The sequence below is a fragment of the Aulostomus chinensis genome, chromosome 11 (genome assembly GCF_037954235.1).
Source record: "Aulostomus chinensis isolate RoL2024-O1b breed Wild chromosome 11, RoL_Achi_v1.0, whole genome shotgun sequence".
Classification (NCBI taxonomy): domain Eukaryota; kingdom Metazoa; phylum Chordata; class Actinopteri; order Syngnathiformes; family Aulostomidae; genus Aulostomus; species Aulostomus chinensis.
In genome coordinates this window covers 24032697-24049649 of record NC_141330.1, presented here as the reverse complement: position 1 = coordinate 24049649, position 16953 = coordinate 24032697, and the positions used below count along the sequence as shown (strand labels likewise).

The 16953-nt window shown below is 41.0% G+C and overlaps 1 protein-coding gene across 1 annotated transcript in view; it reads right to left on the bottom strand.

Moving 5' to 3' along the window:
• The window catches only part of LOC147253813 (E3 ubiquitin-protein ligase RNF19A-like), a 42789-nt gene that overhangs the window by 2864 nt on the left and 22972 nt on the right, over positions 1-16953 (bottom strand). The window contains exons 2-9 of the mRNA XM_086219120.1: positions 12228-13217; positions 7478-7686; positions 5940-6084; positions 5018-5180; positions 1358-1472; positions 915-1076; positions 537-750; positions 313-456 (exon numbers count right to left, since the gene is read on the bottom strand). Coding sequence (XP_086075246.1) covers positions 313-456; positions 537-750; positions 915-1076; positions 1358-1472; positions 5018-5180; positions 5940-6084; positions 7478-7686; positions 12228-12937 — 1862 coding nt within the window. The 5' untranslated portion in view covers positions 12938-13217. The remainder of the gene's footprint in view (positions 1-312; positions 457-536; positions 751-914; positions 1077-1357; positions 1473-5017; positions 5181-5939; positions 6085-7477; positions 7687-12227; positions 13218-16953) is intronic.

Genomic DNA, 16953 nt, shown 5'->3' with positions numbered 1-16953 from the left:
TGTTCAATCAATCTGCATTTTAAGGTGGTTTTACAATGCCTGTGTAACTACTTAGTAAGCACATCAGACACCGTTGAAAGTAAAGAGAGACCTGATCTTTTTCAAACTATTGACTATTGGAGGCCTCCATAATATAGTCATTACCATGAATGGGAAGAAAAGGTACACATACAAAACAATCAAATAAAAGTATTTCTTTCTCTGTCAAGCAAAACAACATTCCAAAATTTTTTTAACATTAGTATCACAGTAAGTGTGAAATTATGCAATCGCATTTTTATTCACAAGTTATTGCATAATTGCTGTTCTGACCTGTCATGGGGCATGTGGGCATTAAGTATGGATCCAGCCATTGCTTTGGTGCTAGCATTGTCACTGATTGTTCCCAGGCTTACGGTGCCAGACTCCCCACTGAGACTGCAGCGGTCCTTTTGCACATCAGCCTGCACCTCCAGTCTGACAACATGTAAGAGTGATTATGACAATGTGGTTGCATAAACAACTAATTCCCACATCATGTGTTACTGTCATAATACCTGCTTAAGTAGTTGACCATGGCACTGCCAGACAGGCTGCCAGTGATGCTGGCTCCGGCCAGGGCCATGGTAGAAGCTGTCTCACTCAGGTTGTCTCGAATGGCCCCAAGTCGGTCCATTTGGCTGCCACTGGCACTCAGGCTGCCCGTCATTCCCCCAACACTGCCTTCACCTATACTGGGGTTGTTCCTGGTGTCTGCTACTGATGTTGTATCTACGAAGGATACAGTTATAAAATACATATTGAAAATAAGGAATACACATTTACCCTTTTCAGAAAAAGCATTCCAACAGATTTCATCTGGGTAATGTTGTGTGCATTTCAGATAGTGAAACTTATTTGAAGGCAGGGGTGTTGTGGGGGGATTTGAAGCTTACCAGTGACAGCTGCTCCACTGCCAGCATTCAGGTCATTCTCATCATCAAACTCTATGCGAACCCCTTTGCCATTCCCTGCCGAAACACCACAACCCCCACTACGGCAAAGTGAGATCGGCACTACACCATAGACATACGCCAGCATGATCGGTACTCCAATGCCTTAAGAATAAAAACAGAAAGATACACGCCAGTGATTTCTTAGCTCATAGATGAAAAAATATACAAAGTGAAGGCCTCTGTATTGATATACAGCAATATAAACAGTCTATATCTCCTTCAACTCTTCCAGAAAAATCCAGATAAACTTTTACATAATGTGAACACTTCAAATTTAAAAAATGCATTCCTGAAGACTGCAAAGTCAAGCTAGTATATGGCAATAAAGATGTACTGTAGAGCACAGAGAGAAGAAAGGGGAAGACCCTGAAGAGGAGACTGACCAACAGTGACTGCTGCCACCACTGGAGACACGATGACAGACAGGGTCACTCCACCAGCTATCACCAGATTCCTCTTGTGGTTGGAGATATCTTTGCCTTCATATCGGTTATGGATCTGATTGGGGCACACAAAGGTGTTAAGAGTCACTCTCCCAGAAAACAGAAAACTGAGGAGACAAATTCTGTCCATCTAAACTAAGAATTACAACCTAACTTTTGTGGCCATAACATGCAAGGAGAAGGCTGGAGAAGTAAAACTGATTCTGAGAGTGGATGAATGCATGTAAAGGACCATGTAAAACAATGTACAGCTGAAAAAGAACAATTATAGCAATATTGTGACCAATTTGCAATAAATGTAATGGCAATGGCTTTGGTCTAGAGTAAACCAGGCTGCAATGTTGAGACTGAGAAGTTATAGTCATCGAGTACATGAGGAATGCAGGTGTTCCATTGCACAAATGTTCCATGGGTAATGTAATCAAGGCTGAATGCAGTCTGTTTCAGTGATGCAAAAAGAAGACTGCTGGCCCCAAGTTCTTCTTGGCAGGCAGAGGAGGGGAATTCTGAAGAGTCAGATTGCTTGCAGTTTATTGGACTCTCATTATTTTTATTCAACAGAGTAGTGATGAGAAAACAAAAGTGTATACACTGATACAAACACAGTGCAGATAATTCAAAAATTGCTACAAACACAGGGTCGTTTTCTAAAATCAGTAGTTAGTAAGCAAATGATATGCAGTTCTAGTTTTCAGTCCAATATAATAAAGGCACCAACTTACCATATGGATTGAAACACCTAGTTAACTATTAGCTTTACTGATCTTCTGTAAGAAAACCCAGTTACTGTTGTGAGAGGGAACGAGAGGGAAGCTCACAACAAGGGAAAGTCCATGTGACATCTTGGAAAGACAGCTGACAGGAGGAAACAGACCCCAATAGGGCTGATATGGGCCAGCTACCCATAATAGCATCCTCTGTCTCCTCTTGGAAAAGAGCTTCCCTCAACTAGCCACTTCAAAGAGAGGAGTACCAAAGGTCTCAGGTCCAAAAGTCTCACTGGCTGACCACTGGATCGGGGGCTTGAACGCGGTTGAATCAAGCAAGGCAGGGGCATGCACGCCAGAAAATCCAGGTCAATAACAAAGTTCTTCGCTGTGAAAATGAGAACATTAAGTTTGCAATTTGAAAAATATGTAAGGCCAATATAAACTACAGGGGAGCCACAACAAATAACAAACTTAGTAAGACTCTTAAAACTTCATTAGTCCATTGAGCCTGCTTAGTTTGAGGAAGCTAACAAGAGGAAAGTGGCCAAGGCTAGTAGACAAAGCTCGAACCCAGAACTAGCCCGGAGCCTCTCCTTTCCTTCACTGGCTACTGCATTCAACTTTTTTTGTTCTATAAGTAAAATATATGTGGGACAGCTGGATGCACAGCATCAGTTGAATTTTATTGGAACCACTTTCCAGTGGGAGTGCACTTTAACTTTTTTTGGTAGTTTAAGTAAGTAAAGATGTTATATTATGTCAAGTATAGTTTTCAGAATATTTGAATCATCAAAAATCAGTGATGGTAAGTCACACAAACAAAAAAATTGGAAATTTTGAATCAGAAGAAAAATGCAAGTGGTGCATCTCTAGTAAATACAGTTGTTAGTTTATTATTCTGATGAAAAACATTGGTCTAATACTAAATTTCAAATAAATAATAACCATAGTATCTTCTAATCAATCCTTATTTATTTTGTTATCAGAGCCACATACGACCTGCCGCCCTTCCCCAAAACTTTAAAATGTGGTGTGAAGAAGATCCTGCCTGTTCCCTTCATCAAGCACCTGCATCCTGAAGGCAAAATGTAAAGCCCCTTTCACACTGCACCTAAAACGCGGGTGAACACGTGTGTTTGAGCACTCTGAAAGGGTTGACTCTGCATTTCAACCCGCGTCGACCGACTCGCCAAGCGACCCCGGGTGTTTAGCAGTTCTGCTCGCCTGCAGTGTGAAAAAGGCAACCCACGTTGTCTCAGGTTTCACGCAATCTGATTTTGTCACTGTGCTGCCTGTCAGGCTGTCATTGTGGAAGCTCTGGAGGAAAAAAAAAAAGGGACAGGCTGCGCTGCGAGAGCTGCTCACTCATCTCTCAATAAAGTTTGGCCTCTGCCATAAGATCAGTCTTCCTGTTGATGTCCCCGAGACTCGATTTCACTCCTCTTTTTCTAACAATTTACATGTGTATGATCTTAGGTGAATTAATCTATGCTTGGGAATACCCACCAATTGGGGAACCCTAACATGAACTGCGCAAGCGCGACCATGTTAATAAACAACTTGTATACCGATCTTCACATCTTTTTCCGCGGTGAAGAGGAGATCCGGCGGCAGACTTCTGGAACCGGGAACGGGACACTGTGATTTATGGGAACATCACTGGCATTTTGAGACATGGCGCACTTTTACATGTAATGGTGACACTGCCAGCGCAATGACGTACGAGAGAGAAAACCACAGGCACGCAGCGGGAGCTCAGACCCACGTCTGCTGGAAGCTTGAATGCGCCCTAATGCAGAGCAAATGTGGGTACAAAAACAGTGTGTTGATACCTGTTTTTCAGTGTGAAAGGGGTATAAGTCTCACCAAGGGCACTACACTCTGCAGCATAACTAAGAATTCTGATAGCTGGCTGGTACTGGATCGGAGGCAAACCACCACAAACCCTCTACAACAAAGATCAACAGAACGGGTCAACGTCATACCATTTGTCCAGCATACCAACCTAAAGAGCACCATGAAAAAAGGATAGGAGCATTCTGTAGGTTCCTCAATACTGGATGGAAATGACCTTGACAAAAAATTATCTATCCCAAGAACAAGGGGCAAAAAACTCTCAGGCCAGACATGGTCCTATGGTCCACAACAGCAAAGCTGGCTTATGTGGTTGAACTGACAGTTCCATGGGAAGAAGGGGTCAAAGAAGCTTAACAAAAGGAAAAAATACAAATGAACTGGCAACAGAAGCGGCCCAGAATGACTGATAAGTCAAAATATATGTAATTGAAAAGCAGGGGGATTCATGCGACATCAACGACCTGCTGGCTAAAAAAAAAAGGGGGGATCTGAGGTCACTCACACCAACAGCCAATCAAACCTTTGTCCACAGCAGCAGAAAGAAAAGCCACTGGCTGGGGCGCAAAAGGAGAGACACCAACTAGGCAGCGAAATGAAGACTTTTGGTATGCAGTCAGGTAAGTACCTGATCCAGGGAAAACGATACCTCTGCCATGCATAGTCTGACAGAAAATACAGGAGGGTATGGAACTGAGGGGGATGCCAGGTTTAACCGTTGAGCGATCTGGAGATGCTGTGGGTCTATCAATGAAACATGAAGGAAGGAGGGTGCTCACCTGATGGCCCCAATGACAGTTTTATTAGCTTAACATTACCTTTGCTTACAACACAGTCTGCTTTAGGGGAATGATGTATGAGAAATCAGAGCTCCAATCTAAGGGAATTACTCAAACTATTCAATATAGTCAATCTGAACAGTAAAATAAAACTGAGACCTCATCCCTGAAGTGAAAGTAAAAAAAAAATGTTGCCCCTTCCATTAAGTGACAGCTAAGACTCAAATATACACCTCACCACTATGAATTTGTCTTACCTTCCTTCCTACATATACAGGGATGCCAATAATCATAGCAGGGATAGCTATCCCTGCGATGAGTGCGATGCCAACAGGGGCACCTACAAGTGTTCCCAGTTGCCACAGAATCTTCTTCTTCCTGCTCCACGGCTTTTTACCCCAGAAGGTACAACCTGACGGACTGAAACAAAGATAGCAGGGAAAGTTTAAGAACAATAACAGTGAGGAGACGGTGTTCCATACAATTTTTTTTTTCAACATTCAAAAAGTGGGCCTCCAATTGTTTCCATGTTTCTATCACAAATCTGAGGGGGAATTTTCTTCCTTTGCTGAGATACTCAGCATACTGACAACCTTTAAGACTGTTCCAAAAATATTTAATTCAATTTAGCACAGTGGGTCAAAATCTCTTGGAGAAGTAGAAATGACTAGGTTTCTACTTTGACCTGAACCTAAGCTGCTACTGGGGAAATAAAATCATATCAAACCACCAAACTGAAATTTGTACAACCTAATTACAAGTTGGGGGCTAACAGATGAATGTTCCCAACACATTGTTTTAATAATATCAGATGTAACCATAGTACCATTTTATTGACCCTTTCATTATTTGAGTCCCAGTCACAATAAAGACCTAAATGAGGACATGAAAATAGTGACCTTTTTGCCCATTAGTTTTGGATGTCATTATCATTTAAGACATTTCTGCCTTTTAATACCTAAGATTAAACAATGTTTTCCACATATCTATTCATGTCATTATCAATAGTTTATTTGATGTATTTAAGGCAAGTTTTTTATATGCTTGAAATTATGTAAGCTTGCAATACACCGCTGAGCAACAAAAACAAATTCTTAAACTGTGGGAAACAATGATTAAACACATTACCAAGCAAATGTTAATCTACAAAAGCTTTTCAAACCATGTGCATGTACTGACCTCAGGTAGTGCAGGTCTGATATCTCCTTCATGCAGAGCCAGCAGAACTCACAGCCACAGACAGCACAGGTCATGTGATTACAGCTACCATCATTCATCTTGATGATGTAAGCAGCACAGCGTGGACATGGCTTGATGTCATCAGCTGAGGGCAGAAGGATGAAAACAAAAAGTGATTAAGTTTGGTCACAATATTTTAGATATACTAGGATATGTACTAGCCTGCTGTTTGAGGCACAGGGCTATGGGCTGTGTGTCTTAACAACACATCAAAGCCATCCAATCATTATGCAGCGTCATCAATACTACACGTCTTGCTGTTTAGGTAGTGGGGTTCAATTGTTTCAGAGTCTGGGAAACGGGTTGTATCATCATCATAAAGTGTAATTTTATGTAATGTGTTTATGTGTTATAATTATGTGCCATATACAGTACAATATATTGGAGTAGGCAGGTAGTTGTAACAGCGTCTGCTTGTAGTCCACAACTGACTGTCAAATCAAACAAAGAACTTTTCGAGAATACTTCAGCAATATTTTATGAGCAGAAATTATGTATCAGCAGAAACTGATTTTTTTCCCTACACTGAACTGGAGAGAAACAGTGAGATACAAGTATCCTTCCACTGCAGGTGGTTTAATAAAAGTAGTGTGCAAGCCTTTTCTTTTATTCCATAATCTGTTCCCCTAACTGCCCTCCTTCACACAGCTACTGCCTTTAAGTGGCATTGCTGTCACGGCAGTGTGAATCAGCAGCCCAGAGCCTAAAGCTGATATCAACAGTGCATCCACAAAGATATGGATGGCACTTCAGGGTACCTGACAACAGCTTTTTTGTTAATTTGGCTGATATAATACGGTAATGATATAACTGTGAACACAGACAGTCTCTCTATAACTCTATTTAACCTCATTAACAAAAACTTTCTTGTAAAATAACAGCTGATCGCAGCCATATTGCTCCTCCCACTCTGGAAAACACTCATGCACACTCAAGACACGCTTAGCCTCCAATAGTTTCAAGCAAATTCTGCACTACCCTTATTCAGAAAACAGCCAAACTGTTACTGAATGTGCCACAAATATGTTACCTGCACAATGGCATCACGAAAAGGCACAAGCAGATCTAAAAACAAGATGTCGAGATACGTAAAGAACGGTTGCATAATTCTTGCATTTTTTTATTTGTAATGAATATTAGAAAAATCAAGACCCATCCCTTGTATTTTTCAGCTCTGCTTCAATCAGCATTGATGGCAACACAAACTCCAGTCAACACTAATTTGTGGCCCATTTCCAACACTTCAAATATCAGACCTACAAACAATGAGTGATTAGAACTCCTCTATCAACAATATACATGGGGGGCAGTGACAGCTTGTCTCTGGTAATTTCCATGTGTTTAGATGATCTCAGCCACAAATTCAAACTTCATTCAAGCAGCAGTGCATGTTTAAATCAATGAGGAAGCACACAAAAGATTAAATGAGCAGTTGTGCACTATGTGTGGATTGGTGTTGGTGTGTTTATCCAGCAAACCTGCAGCTCCGCTCTCTTGGCTGTAGCTGAGAGATGATGAGCGAACAGTCCTCAGGCGCAGGCTTTGGGCTCTCTGCTGTCTTGCTGCATCACAGGTCTGGTTGGGATGCCACAGCTGCTTACAATGATAGCAGAACTCTGTACCACAACCCTCCCTTCCGCATGTGATCTTGGGACAGCTGGCACAGCCGAAGGCAATCACCGCATACCTGATAGAAAACAAACATGACACATTGCAAGCAAGAGCTAATATTTGATAATACACCATTTTATTAAAGAATGAGTTTTGCCTAAAGGCATCACGGTCATGCAACACTACAACAGCGCAAAGACCAACAGTGCTAGGTCACAAAAAAAAAGAAAATGACAAATTAATGCAGCTGACATTTGAGAAGAGACTTCTTATCTTTTTGCAATAGTTCTCCTAATAAAACACAAAAACCCCATATTTATCGATATTTTATCTTTTTTTTCCACAATCATCATAAAAATGAGAAATGACTGATTGCCATTCCGAATCCAAAAGATTGAGACATAATGTATTCAGGTTTTAAAGCAGGCTAAAGTCAGGGTGTCCAGGAGGAGTCACGCAGTCCAAAAGTGTATTGAGCATAGAGCCATACATTTTAGCTTGAGCCCAACAGGGCTGGGCTTCAGGCCAATTTCAAGTCATAGCTCACATGCAGACTAGGCATCGGGCCTATACAAGGCTTTGCCTTTTATTTTCTTTTAACAATCAATTAAAAAGAAACTATGAGATGTTAGGGATGGTAATCAAAGACATTTCGATGCATGAGGTAAGACAACCTGCATGTTTTCTTTATTATATTTCATTGAGATTGTATAGCCAATTTGTTTTTTGTTGCAAGCAGCAACAGCTTGCCTTAGCTTGTAAAAAATTCCTTTTTACTGTGGTGGTTGCAATAAACATTTAAACTAATACAGCAATATGCTATGGCTGTTTTCTGCCTGTAGATTTTATTGTAGGCAAGTCAAGTGTTGATTTTGAGAGACTAAATTAGTCAAATATGTAATCTCTCATTGTCCACTTTGACATCACTTTAAAAAAACAAAACTTTAATTTAATAAACAAAAAATGCTACAAATTTTTTTCCAAAGCAACTCAATAAAGAAACAAAAAGAAATATGCCCACTTTGCCAAAAAAAAAAACAACTTAACTACTGTATTTTAATGGCTGCAACAGTTTCTCAAAGTAGTTTCATAAAGTTCTCAGAAACAATACCCACAACAAACTGTTAAATTAATTGTGTTGATAGTAGCCTATTGGCAGGAGCTTCAGAATTGCTATGACGCATCAAAAACAAAAAGAGAAAGGACAGAACAGAGGAAGTACAGACAACCACAAATGGACGATTTAGTTCCTTTTAAGCCACTCCATGGTTAAATAAAAAAGCACAAGACATGCACATATGCTGTCTGGCTATGAAAAACCCAAACATAAGAGAAAGGCAAGACTCACAGGAGACTGAAAAACTATGCTGAACACAACAAACTAGTGCCAAAGCTTGCCAGAAAACACTGACTGCTGCAAACACATGCATATTGTATATTCTTTGTGTGCTTGTGGAACAAATAATGAAAAGGCTCTGTCTCACCCACTGCTGCCACCACCTATTCAACATGCTCAACTGGCAAAACTGCAACCAGTAAAAGTCGCCTAGTGCCAACAGTGGTCAGCCACAACACCCCACAAAGGAAACAATGCCCTCTTGAATTACTGGCTTAATGTGAGGGTCCTGAACACAGACAGAACTGTTAGCAAGAGGACAGCGGATCAGAAAATGTTAAAAAACAAAAACATTGCACCAGGATTGGTGAGCTACACAAGAATAAATGATATATTGCAATTCCCAAACATTTAGTCAGAAAAATTGGGATATTTAATTATATCATTTAGATTGGACCTGCTGTTCAGATCCAAGAGTATCAAAACTAATAGAGCATAAATGTAAGGCTCCATTCACTCTGGCCAAGAAACAAAAAAATAAATAAATTTTAAAAATAACACAAAACACAACCCCACTGCAATGAGAACAGCTTCAAGCAGCATTCAGTCTCAGGTCAGATCAGCCAACAGTAGTGTTACAGGTCCATTGAAATGGAGGTCTGCATTGAAATGAAAATAAAACCCTTGGTTAATGCTGTTATTTGCAGCTGGCTTCCAGCACTTCCAGTCTCAGACACACACGTGACAAGTGGTTGGAGCTTCACCATCAACAATATCAACAGAGGCAATGAAAGCTTGTTAACTCCACCAGTAAATCCCACAACTTTTGTCATCTCGGACACAAATTCAACCAGTCTGTGTTCAAGCTGAGGAACTTCAACTCCGTGCAGTCTGTGTTGAATTTCAAAAAGAAACTGCAGTGAAAAATACAGAAACAAAAACACAGTCACTGTCCTCTTTTGATACTACTTTAAATTATTTTATACAAGCTCAAGATACTACACCCAGGTGCTCTTTTGGCAACGTTGGACACTTCTGTCTGTTGCAATAACTGCATTTGTGATGTCATGACACACCAGGGAAAAACAAAACAAAACAGAAAAGGAACTCCTGGTGGCTGTACATAATCTACGTGTGTGAGCAGTGGGTAGAGGGGACAGCCATTTTCACAGAGCACAATACAACCCTTAAATACAACTGCTACTCTTCTGGTCAAGGTTACAAAAAAGGACTTCCCATAAAAAACAAACTAACAAAAAAAAAACATCCAGCTGAGAAACTTCAAGGTTTCTATGGCTTCAGCAAGAAGTACAAACTGCCCTTAAAGAGAGTCTGATGGGATAGGTATATCCCCTGAGCTTAAACAATTCCTGGAAAAGAATAGGAAATGGCTGCAAAAAAGAGAGCAAACAGAGAGTTTTGATATTAGGGCTGACCCAAATGCTTCGGGACTTTGAAGCTTGACCCAATGCCATGGTAATCAGCACACAAATCAGTACTTGATGGCGTCATGTTTTGGTTTTTCATTAGCTACATCAACCAACCCAAATAATAATAATAATATAAATAATAATATTAGATAATATAGGGAAATAGTAGAGGTGCAACATCATGCATATTATTCTTCAATCATCATTATCTAATCTAAGATAGAGCTCAAACTTCACTGTTTTTTTGAGTTGCAGCTCTCATCTGAAGTCACCAGCAATGTGCTTCGCCTGCTGTTGACATGTGACGACAATGCAGCCAGGCCTTCAGGAACACTACACGGGCAAGATGTCTAGCAAGTCAAGTCTCTAGAGGAATTTTCAAATTTGCAGAGATGACCCCAAAAAAGTCAAGTGCCAGATCTTACCAAACAGAGCTGGCATATCTCAAATCTACTGAGTTTGGCTAATCACCTGAAACTGTTGGGCTCTGCTGAGCTGTCACACTTGCTAGAAATTTCAATGGCTCGTGTTTGCTTAGTTAGGGTGGTATGCATGCTCTTAAACATTGATTTGGAAGCTTTGAGGTACAAAAAAAGGGTAATTGGGACAGCCATGGCGGCACAGTAGTGAAGTGGTTTGAGCTGTCACCTCACAGCAAGAAGGTTCCGGGTTCGAGTCCCAGCTCGGGCACAGGATCTTTCTGTGTGGAGTTTGCATGTCGCTTCTTCCCACTGTCCAAAGACATGCAATTGGGGACGAGGCTAATTGGATACTTCAAATTGACCGTAGGTATGAATGTGAGTGTGAATGGTTGTCTGTCTCAATATGTCGGCCCTGTGATGGACTGGCAACCTGTCAAGGGTGAACTCCGCCTCTCGCTCAAAGCCACTGGGATAGGCTCCAGCCCCCCCCACGACACTTAACAGGAATAAGTGGAAGAAAATGGATGGATGGACGGATGGGACAGCCATATTTGATATGGTATCAGAATTCTCATTCGAGCATCCTGCCCAAGGGAAATGATTGTCCCACATAGGTAGAACTTTCTCAGACAGGACTTTGGTGCCGGTACATATACATGGTTAATGATTTTTATATCATCAAAATGGTGCAGGGAAGCCTAGACAAAGGACTTGATGGAGTGCAGGTGTGGCTTTTTACACATTCTGTTGCACAAAATATTTAAATACTTTCAACCTCTCATTAAAAACCTTTCTAGCACTTAAGGCACTGCAATTCCTTCATACTAAATTAAGAAAACAACGTCTGAAGGCAGTTTCACGCTAAACGCAGCAGACGCAGGGCGCTGCACAGCATGGGGCACAAGCATGCGCAGCGCTAGCGAGTTGCTGGGCTTGGTTTGTGCTCATGTGACGTCACAGTTTCATGTATGCATGTCTGCCTGTTCCCTGTTGTTAGCACTGTAGTGGGCAATTACCGTAAAAAGCAGTTTTCAAAGCATTTCCAGGGGTAGCGCGGGAAGGGTGGGGCTATGGGGGCTGCAGTTGTGTGGGGAATAGACACCCGAAAAACTGTAACAAAAATCACCCAAAACCGATTAAAAACCGTAAAATTCATCGTCGGCGCGCACCCTTTGGGCGTGCGCCTTTTTTTTTACAGTTCCGGCAAGACTTTTAAGCCACTTTCACCCCTGGTTGTTACCCATTCCTACTTATGCTTATCTGCTTTTTGTTAAATACATTTTTCGTGATGATGTGATCAGGGAAAGAAAAATTTGTCCGTTTTTTTGTGTGTATGTTTTACCATTCAAAATTGTAGGACATATAAAAGTAGGTTCAGATTACATGTCATTGTGACTTTGTTCATGCACAATTTGTATTCACTTCTTACCCACAGTCCGGAGCAGGACACCACCGACAGTCAGGGTCAGCTACTAGCCATCTCCTCAGCATGAACTCCTCATATTTCTCCATGAGCAACCGGTCACCAAGGATCATGCGGATGTCGTGTGGATTGAAGCGCTCCGAGCACTCAGGGCAACTGATGTTAACACGTGACTCTGAGATCTCGATGCGCAAGTACTGGCGCAGGCAATCAATGCAGGAGCGGTGATGACATGTCATGATGTCAGGGAAATTCTCCCTGGAGTGGCGCAGAAGGCACAGCGGGCACTCCAGTAGCTCTGTCCCCACCCCACCCCCTATCTTTGAAGAGGTGGAGGAAGAGTTAGAGGAGGAAGGTCCCGAGGCAGATGAGATGGAGGCAGCAGCAGTAGTAACAGCTATGGTCCCAGCCGCAGAGAAGAAGGCAGAGTTCCTATCATTACACATCTCAGAGTGGATACTCTCTATGCTGGCAATGCCATCTGCCCCTGCAAGCCCTCCAAGTCCCGGGTATTGGAGCTCTCGAGACCTTTGGCGCCCTGATTTGGGCTCCCGTCCTCGCCGTCTGAAAAGAGAGGCCAGAGAAAGGCGCCTTTTCTTGGGAGCCTTCTTCACAGAGGGCAGGGAGATGGAGGAGGCAGTGGAGTGCAGGTCACGGTCAGAGCCCATCACCCCACCACTACCATCACCCAAATGCTGGTGCTTCTGCAGGCTCATCTCTCCAGATGGAGTGGAGGGGTATACCAGTGGGGAGCCAGGGCTGGGTAGTCTGTCCCTCACATGTGCATGGAGGTCTGGGAGTGGAATGGGGCTGGAAGGGGTAAGGTGGTGGATTGGGGAGGGGGAGGGTGGTCCAGGGTGGGGGGACAGGGCTCCAGAGGGCCCGTCTGTGTTTAAGACATGGTGGCTTCTCCTTAACAACCTCGTGGTCACATCTAATAGCCGGATTTTGGCAGAGGATTGGGGGTCACCTATTGCAAAACCGATGCAACAGAACCTGCAAGAGTGAGAGAGAAGAACATTAAAATAAAATGAGACAAATTTTAAAAAGAGAACAAAGTAATTTCTCTTTCAAATTGCAATGAACAGAAGAGAAATGACATTTAAGATTATCAGCACAGATCATCTACAGTGAGTATAGGTAGTCAGGACAAAAACTAGAGGCACTCTGATTAAGTTAAAGATCCTTTAGCAAACTGAATATGGCTCCATGTTTTGAGTCGAATCGGTCTTCCTCAGGGCAGGAACTTTTTCTACATACTACACCCCTCTATGTTTTTGTGACAACCTGCCTCATATTTTGCATAATCTTGCTGACAAACAGACAAAAAGACTGCAATACTCCAATGCTATAGATAAAAATAAGCATACACAGTCATTCAGACATTGACAAGCAAGTATTTAATGATTCATTTGTATACATATAATGAATCATTAAGTTGAACAGGCAAACAAAACTAGTCCGACAGACAGTATTATTATTTTTATTACATGCCATAAGGAAGTTAAAAGGGCATATAAAGCAAGAAACTTGGAGTCTGAAATGTTGAAAGTGTAAACACGACAAATATTCTTATGTTGCCCTGTAAGAAGTACTGGGTGGTAATATAATAAAACAAGTAGATAATTATTTCTTCCTTTTTATGGCTTTTTAATAGGTTTGAAGTGGATTACTTGATCGGAGTTCCAAAATATTTTTTTTTAATTTTTCATGATGAAAGCTTTATCATTTTAGTGTCCACTTTTGAAAACTGTTTTTGATAACTGCTGATAAGAATCGGATTTCACTGTATGAAATTTTATTGACTAGAAACTAGTCTAATCTAATTTTGCTTGAATATGTGATAATTTAAAACATATTTTTAAAAAAGTAAGTATTTAGAAATTTAAACAACCTGCCTTGCCTTTTGGAAACGGATTTCTATGAGGTGCATTTGAATGCCCTCTTAACTTTCAAACGCTTTTCTGTACAGAAGGTGTCTACATTTCAGTTTTTCAAGGTGCATCTGATCTCAACGCATCAAGATGTCCTTTGTTTACAAACATAAGCCCTTTACAAAGTGGCCAAAATGGACATGTCATGCAGAACTCCTTTATTCTGAGGACTAGCAACAACTCCCAAGGATCTTCATCTTTACAAGGACAACATAATTTTGAAAAAATATTTCATTGCAGTAATTTTTTACTTATATTGCCAATCGTGATATTAGGGGAAATGTTAATTTTTTTACATTGTTATTGTCATTTACAAGGAAATAGGCTTCTGCAGGCTACATTGTGATTTTAATCAAATTTCATATAATGTGCATCCCTATGCTTTCCCTTTTCAGATGAAATAGTACAACTGCACTTTCGAAGTATAGACTGTGTGATGAGCCCTGCAGGGTAACAATCTCAAAAGGCGTATCTCATGACCATTTGCAACTGGACATGTGCATTTGTGCTCTGAGGTCAGTTGCAGAAAATAATTTGGAGGACAAGTAAAATTAGACATTTCTTTATCATTGAACAACATGGTAAAAATGTCACTGGTATTTCAAGTTGATGATGATGAAGGTGGCTGAAATCGACTGGTAGCAGTTGCACCAGAAATACAGAGGGAACTTGTTACATATACCTGAGCTGTACTAGGAGAAACATTCATTGAAAGATGAAAGCATGGCAGTGGGAAAGATGTACTTGCTCACTCGCTCACTCTCTCTCATACACACACACACACACACACACACACACACACACACACACACACGCTCTTTTTGGTAGAAGACAACTGAAACTGAATATTTTCCAGATTCTTTATTCATCTCCCAAAATATATAAGGTTGCATCCACAGGGGCCCTTGTGTGTTTTGTGGCCATGGTGTTTAGATTAGGACATGCAAATGTTTCCTCAGAATTTTTCTGGAACAAAAACTCCAAAGACAACAAGATCAGCAATGGCTGAAAATATGCAGCATTTTCCATGGTCAATTTCACTCTGATAGTGAATGTTGATGATTGCTGGAAAGAGTCATGTAATATCCCTACTACAGTGATCAAAAAGGAATTTTATTTTCACTATATTTCTTTAGGATGGTAAGGAAATGTAATCTCTTCCCTGGCATGAGTGGGCTCCCACAGTTCCTCGTTTCACCAATGAGTTGAGTTTGTTGCCAAAATGGCAACAGCTCTTACATTTTCTAGAACTGGTTTAGTTCTGCACAGTCCTGAGCAAACCACTTTCCACAGTAGAGTTTGTCTTCAGTCTTAAAGGCAGCAACACGACTAATTTATTCCAGCCTCTCAAATGAAGGCATGCAGCTAAGTGGAAAAGGCATGCGGCACATCAAGAAGCACAGGATGGTGTCAGCCTCAAACCACCCGCTAAAATTAAGTTGAATCAATTTCCCAAAGAATTACAAATGATAAGAAACAGCACTGGTTGAAAGACATTACATATATTGTGGAATATCAAGATATGGCACCAACATATACAGTTGAAATTTACCAATGAGTTTTGAAGGTTAGGGACATTTTTTTGTCCCAGTGTCAAATCTGATATTCCAAAATATGCCACACTGGTTCTTTCATGCACAAAAGACTGAAATTTAAATGAATATATATAATGGCCAGCTATTTTTGTCCCCAACATATATTCCTCAGGTGATTTTCTTTGAGTCGGTCATCAAAATTTAAGGCATAATGGGAAAAGTTTCAAGGGAAATCATGACACAAAAGACAAGGTAAAAACCTGGTATATGACTGGTAGTGCATCGTATAATCAAAAATGTGTCCACAGGCTTGGTCAGTCTGTCTATAATGGGAATTACTGGATATCAAATGCCCATCTGTGTGTCCCAATAACATTCGTTTTTAAAGCATACAATCAACACTGGATTTCCGGATACCTGTGATGTGATCGTCAGCGTCTGCTCTGAGAATCTGGGTTTACACCTGGCATGTTAATGTGTTTGCATAGGCATCTAAAGTTGGCACTTAACTGGGCAAGTGGAAGAAATGAGAGAGACTGGGCCTATCCATTAGCACAGTGATTCTCGAACTGTGGTATGCGGAACAATCCCAGACTTTCTTTTTTTGAATATGACACATGTAAAAAACATTTCAAAACAAAAAATATTATCAAAAAGTAAATACTTCTGAATGAAAATACATTCACCTCAATATAGTTTTTGTCTTTCCTGTAATATTTTTGTGTTGGAACACTACGTGGTCACGTTAATTCACGGCGCAAACACATCATTGGACCATATTACAAGGGACCCAGGACGGTAAGGATGGTATGCATCGAGTTATCGCCAATTTGGATGAAGTTACCCTGAGGAGAACCAGAGGCCCAAGTGTGTGGCATAAGTGAAGTTCTCAGCAGTGAATCCATGAAACCAGTGCACCACAAATGTCACCCGTTTATCAAACACCCAGGACCAAAAGACAAAATGCTGGATTTTTTCTGAGAAAAAGCAACACACTAAAGCAGTCCAGGTCCATGACTCCTAAATGTTTTACACCAGTAGCTAAATCCTAGGTAATCTAGGATGAGGGAATCTTGGATCACAACAATTTCGATTGAGAAAAAGATTATTCTATGGTGGTCAACCTGAAAAAAATCTGAAGCTGTAGCTCCCAGAAGGGCCAAAACACTTCCAACTCCCGTGTTGTCTGGGGTTGAATACTTTCTTCTTCACTGCTCATCCCCCCTGATAACCAGAGCCACGCTTTATTTAAAGTAAAATAAA